Source organism: Dryobates pubescens, chromosome 1 (assembly GCF_014839835.1).
Source record: "Dryobates pubescens isolate bDryPub1 chromosome 1, bDryPub1.pri, whole genome shotgun sequence".
NCBI lineage: Eukaryota > Metazoa > Chordata > Aves > Piciformes > Picidae > Dryobates > Dryobates pubescens.
In genome coordinates this window covers 17091797-17097796 of record NC_071612.1, presented here as the reverse complement: position 1 = coordinate 17097796, position 6000 = coordinate 17091797, and the positions used below count along the sequence as shown (strand labels likewise).

Sequence of the window (6000 nt, the reverse complement as noted above, 5' to 3'; positions counted from 1 at the left end):
TTCAAACGTGTGTGAAAACTCCAAACCTGGGCAGATGATATTATCTTCAGCAGGAAAATCAGAGAGGCTGTTAAATGCCAGGCTTCCTCATCCTACTTTCTCCTGTGCAGATGCCTTTTCACTTTCCTCCTGGTTTTGAAGTGGAGGTTTTCTGTCAAACCTCCCCTATCCCAGCCCTCCCCTGTCTGCTGTAGTACATGAGGAAATCCTGCTCCTGGAGGCATGCAAGGCCAGACGAAGAAAGAAAGGCTGAAAGAAGTAGGATGCTCTCCTGCTGGTCTACTCTCTCAGCATTATGATTACTCAGTAAAGGTCTCAGCTCTTCGAAGAATGGGGCTTGGCTGGAGCTGTTAAGGAGAAAGTGGGGCTCTGCTGGTGATGGAGCTGCAGAGGAAAGAGTGAATCAGAAAGAACCCAGCTAAATGCACAGAGGTCTGTCTTAAACGCTGAGTTCCTCAGCCCTGGGAGCCAAGGTAAGTCTCTCAGTTAAAGATGCCAGGGTAAAATGCATTTGATGCTCACAGATCTCCAAGTGGACCAACCAAAAAATGTTGCATATAGCTGGCCAGGATTCTGCTCTCATTGCCAGTGCTGTAAATCTAGAGGAGGAAAGTGGCTTTCCTGGCCAGGCCTGAAGCAGCACAAAACTTGGCTTCATATTGTAACTGCTGTAAATGCAGAATGGGTCAGATTCATGCCTGGTGGAGCATGATAGAGGAGTGGGGGGAATGCACTCTATAAATGATTCTATTATTCAAATTAAGAACTTTAAAAAATAAAATAAAAAAGAGCAGGAGGGAGCTGCTGGTGACACTGACTGACACTGTTCAAGATCACAGCAAGGAGATCTGCTCAGCCAAGAGGGAGAGCAGAGCTAGTGCCAGGGCCCAGCTGCTGCGTGTGAGGAGCGGTGCCAAGGGAGCTGTGTTTCGGAGCATGCACTCCACCCTGGACCAGGAGCCATTGTTGGGCAGCGGCTGCACTCCTGCCAGGCTGCACATGATGTTGTAAACATCCACAGATCTGATGGGAGGCGCTCGGAAGTTGGATCGGAAATCTGCAGGGAAAACAGGCGAAAGAGAGGAGTTGGTGTCGTGTGGCTTGGGGCTCAGCTCCTGGAACACAGGGCACTGTGGGACAAGGACTTCTTTGCCTTTCTCAGGACCTACCCAGCAGGCTGGGATGTGGCACGCTGTACAATTTGTAACATAGCTCAGCAAAAACATTAAAAGTGTTTTAAATTTACTATTTTTACTTCTAGTCCATTTTTTTTAAATGGGAAAAAAAATAATTAAGTACAAGAGCTACTTTACTGTGGTTTTTTGGTAGATTTAATAGCCTGCAGTAACTGTATTACACATTCTGCTTTGCTTTTGCTCCTGTCTGCAGTTGCAGCCTTGTGCCCAGCGGTGTTTAAAGGGCCTGATGAAGTGGAAACCGGGGGTTTTGCATCTCCCTTCAGACAGACAGGCAAGGTATGCTGCAACCTTCCCAAAGAAGCTGAGTTCAGATCCACCAATAAAAGGAAAATTCATGTGTTTCAAATAGAATTTAAAATTTAGGCCAAAATTTAGGGCAAAGGGATAGAGTTATTGCACTGGGATGTCAGAGACAGGCTGACCTAATCCCTTCACACCTTCTGCCCTGTTTCTCCAGCTACGTAATACAGATACAGAGCTAGAAACCTTCCCAGCATGGAGCCATAATGAGGAAATCCTGCCATCTATATGTTCTTTCTGGGTGTCACAGAGTGCCACATCAAGGTCCTGAAGTGCCAGGGGCTGCAGAGATGCTGGGGCAGGGGCTGCAGGGCGAGTGGGACATTAGGCATAGCACTGTACCTGGCCCATACGCGAGGAAGAAGCCTCTCATGTCCATGAGCTCGTTGTCATAGCCATGCCAGCCATTCTGCCAGGCTTCCTTCCACCCTGTCCCATTCTCCCAGAAGGGCAGCTTGTCCCTGCTCTTGGTGACAAAAGCAGAGTGAAGTTAGTGCCTGCTGGTCAAGTTGTGTCTGTGGTGCTGTGGTATGCCACGCTGTATCTCCATGCACTGTACCACCCCAGCAGGCTTCCACATGTCCTGTCAGCTGTGCAGGGGCTCATCAGCAGGAGGGGTGACCCCTGTCTTAGAAATCTCAGCAAGTTAGGGGATGGGAACCACTCACTCGTATGGAGGGAACAAAGTAATATTAGCAGACCAGCTTTGATACAGCCAGAGGTGCTTGAAATCCCTCCTCATCCTGGTTTAACTGAAATATGTATGGGGTGGCTTTTGTTCCTGTGCTCCTTGATGGGAAAAACAAACAAAACAAAACAACACACACACACACACACAAACCCCACAACTTTTCAGATACATCCCCTCTGTCTCTCTCTCTAACAAACAAAACCCACAGGAAAAACAGCCAAACAAAAAACACACCAAAAAAAATCAAAACCTTTTTTCACACAGTTTATAGCTATCCACTAGCTGACAGAGAGTTAAAACACCCCAGGACCATGACAGGGAAGAGCTGAACGTTCTCTCTTCAGTGGTTTAGGCAGGAAGTATAATAGAAGGATCAATTATTGCTTTTAAAACATGACAGGAAACTTTCATTTTCACATCCCATTCACAGTTAATGAAAACGTACCAAAGAGAAGGAAAATCTGACAGCACTAATGAGAGGACATTCTTGAAAATCAGAAACAATGGGAAGGAATGGGCAGAGAGACAGAAATAATTACCATAGCAGCAGTGTTTGCTGCACTATTATTAAGGTTTGTCAGAGTTTCAATGATTTTTTTTTTCTTAAGTGCCTTTTTTTAATAGAATATGTGAAAAGATTCTGTGTTGAATTTCTGTGCAGAAGAGCTTGATTGTGGGTTTTTTTTTTTAATCACTTTGGCAAAAATGTTTCAGATTCCTACTTTATGTGTCTGAATCTTAACTCTGGCTTTTGAATATTTTTTTGTCTTAATCAGAAATGTGGTGCTCACCCACCCATACTTAAAAGCAATCAGGTCTTTTTTTAGAGATGCATTTTTATTCAGCTGTAGAAATTATTATCCTAACGTCAGGCTGGCTAGAGAGAAATGTGGTGGTGTGGACTGTTAAGCAGGGCCTGGTGAGCAATAGCTCTGAGGGTCACAAAAGATGATGCTCAGCTGAGTTACTATAATCTGCAAGGTAATGACTATGCCAGGTCACTGGGAAAAAAACCCCAAACCAACAACAAAACAACGAACAAAACCCACACACACACAAACCCCAAACCAAACCCAACCCAACCCAACCAAACAAAACCTCCCAAACAAGCAAACAAACCGACCCCCCAAAAACCCAATCAAACACCCTAAACAAACCAAAAAGAGGATTCCTTGGTTTTGCCACGAACTTACTGTCTGTATGTGTGGTTTTGGGCAAATCCCTTGAGGCTCAAGAGGGCTCTGGATCACCTGATCTAGCTGAGGATGTCCCTGCTTACTGCAGAAGGGGTTGGACTAAAATGACCTTTGGAAGTCCCTTCCAACCCAGACCATTACATGATTCTATGATACTGCTCCTCAGTTTACTCACTGAGATAGGTTAAGTTGCCTCACCCTCTGAGCTGCAATACAAGTGCAAATTAATCAACAGCAGCAATGACAATAATTCATAGAAACAAAATAAGTTGGTATGAAGAATCTTTTCATGTGCAAGTCTAATCAATTCACTTCTTAACAAGCTCTCAGATTTCAGTGTGTCCACTGAGTATCTCTGAGGGTCAAACCCTCTGTCTGACCCTTTTGAGGGCATTTTTAGGACAGAGTCTGGTGGGCAGGAAGCCAAGCAGAAGGAAAAGCTGCCATAAAATTCTGCTGAATGGAAGAATAATAAGGTATTGAAATGTCAAAATTCTTTTTGTATCTGAGAGGAAGGTAGATGGGCAAGGAGAAGTAAAGCAACAGCACTGGAATGGGAAATGCTGGGAAATACTCCTGGTTTATGATTGCACTGAAAAAAAAAGAAGTCTTCACTATTTAACTCTGCCTTCAGCACAGCTGCTGTGATTTTAGGCACTTCTAAGCACACAGAAATGTTTAACATTAGTTTTGTAGCCAGCCCAAGTAAATGATGTAACACTTTAACTCATTGCCTAGCACAGAACTGTACATTTTTCTTGCTGTTTTCATATGTTGCATCTTTTCACATTCATGTCTAAGTATTTTGCTTCTGTACTTTACCTCTACTATGAACCATCCTTTCTCAGCCACAAGAGTTAAAGGAGACACAAATTTTCCCTTCTTGTAGAAAAACCTATTTGGGATATCCTGTGTGTTATAAACTTCCATGTGTTCCACAGCTTTCAGTTTTCTATATATCTGCAAAGAAAAGAAATGTTAGGACACCATATGGCTGTAAAGAGCATATTTGTACCTATGGATACATGGAAACACCTACATTTATAAATTAGCTATTCCTTTTCAATAACTAATCATCAGCACGTTCAAACTGGGATTTTGCTGGTCCAGAGATGATGGCTGTGAAAAACCTGCTTATGTGGTTTAGGAGGTTCTGAAAACTTGGTTCTCAAACACACAGGACTGCATGAATTCAGGTGTTACACGTATTTGTTATACAGGCCCTCACAAATGTATGCATGTGAGTCTATCAGCCTACAGAGACAGACCAGCAGAAACCAAACCAGCTCAGGAGACAGTCAGCTAAGTGGACCAGGTGTGGATGCAGAAAAGGGATCCTGTCTTTGGCCTCTGCCACTCAGTCCCTCCTTGTACTCTTGAGTGAGCAATTTTTGTCACTTCACCTCTGTTTCTCACAGTAAACCAGTCAATTCCTATCAAAAGGATTGATAGTGCTTAGTTATCTGTTTCAATGGGATGCTGTGAGATTAATCAGCCATTGCCTGCTGCTTTGAAGCTGCACAATGCCATACAAGTGGTTTATTAATATTTATTGTACTGTATGGATGTGGTAGTTTGGCCCACCAGCATTAACAAAACAATGGAGTATAATCACACAAATGTGGTTAAACTAAAAATGTTTTAAATGCCTAAAGAAGATGTTCATGTGCCATAAAGAAGGTGGTTATTGGAGTCCCCAGAATGTGTCTCACTCCTTTGCTTAACTGTAGATAATCTCCAGAAAGAAACAGCTTGATTCTGCAAAGAATGAGAGGTCCTTCACTAGCCTTTTAGCTAAGCCCCCCTTGTGTGTCTGTGTGTGCATGAGATTTGCACTGATATACAGTCAGCATAAGGATGGCACCGGGGTGTGATGAAGTGACTCAGCCAGACCCTCCCACCATGACACGGACTACAGAGTGGTTCTGGTGCTTCATCAATACTTCTCATGTTTCAAAATGGGATAGAGCTAAAGGTGATAACCACTATGTTTTGATATGATCTAATTCCTAAACTCTCTGAAGTGACTTGAGAATAGAAGAATATGGCTATTGAGAAAACACAAAATCAAGTTTATTTTGCTTAAAAAGAAGAAGTAGTCCAGTAAGTCATCCTAAAAAGAAAGGAAGTAAACAAAACCATAGTGTGAGGAATTATGCTTCATTTTATCATAGTATCATAGTATCAGTCAGGGTTGGAAGGGACCACAAGGATCATCTAGTTCCAACCCCCCTGCCATGGGCAGGGACACCCCACACTAGATCAGGCTGGCCAGAGCCTCATCCAGCCTGGTCTTAAACCAGCTCCAGGGACGGCGCCCCAACCACCTCCCTGGACAACCCATTCAAAGGCTTCACCACTCTCATGGCAAAGAACTTCCTCCTCACGTCCACCCTCAATCTCCCCACCTCCAACTTCATTCCATTCCCCCTAGTCCTATCACTACCTGATATCCTATTTTCCTTAGAGATATTAGACTGTTTCATGAGAGAGAAGAAGAGCTGCTGAAGAGTTTTGTCAGATGAAGCTCCATGTTTTCTTGAAGTCACAACTTACACTTGCCCTTTCTTGGAGGTTTAGCCTATAAGAATAGGCATCTCTGAGTTAAGCCCAA

At 43.6% G+C, this 6000-nt stretch overlaps 1 protein-coding gene across 1 annotated transcript in view; it reads right to left on the bottom strand.

Moving 5' to 3' along the window:
• Positions 1-787: 787 nt before the first annotated feature.
• Positions 788-6000, bottom strand: part of ENPP6 (ectonucleotide pyrophosphatase/phosphodiesterase 6) — a 28526-nt gene continuing 23313 nt past the window's right edge. The window contains exons 6-8 of the mRNA XM_009910866.2: positions 4209-4346; positions 1842-1965; positions 788-1057 (exon numbers count right to left, since the gene is read on the bottom strand). Of these exons, the coding sequence (XP_009909168.1) occupies positions 834-1057; positions 1842-1965; positions 4209-4346 (486 nt within the window). The 3' untranslated portion in view covers positions 788-833. The remainder of the gene's footprint in view (positions 1058-1841; positions 1966-4208; positions 4347-6000) is intronic.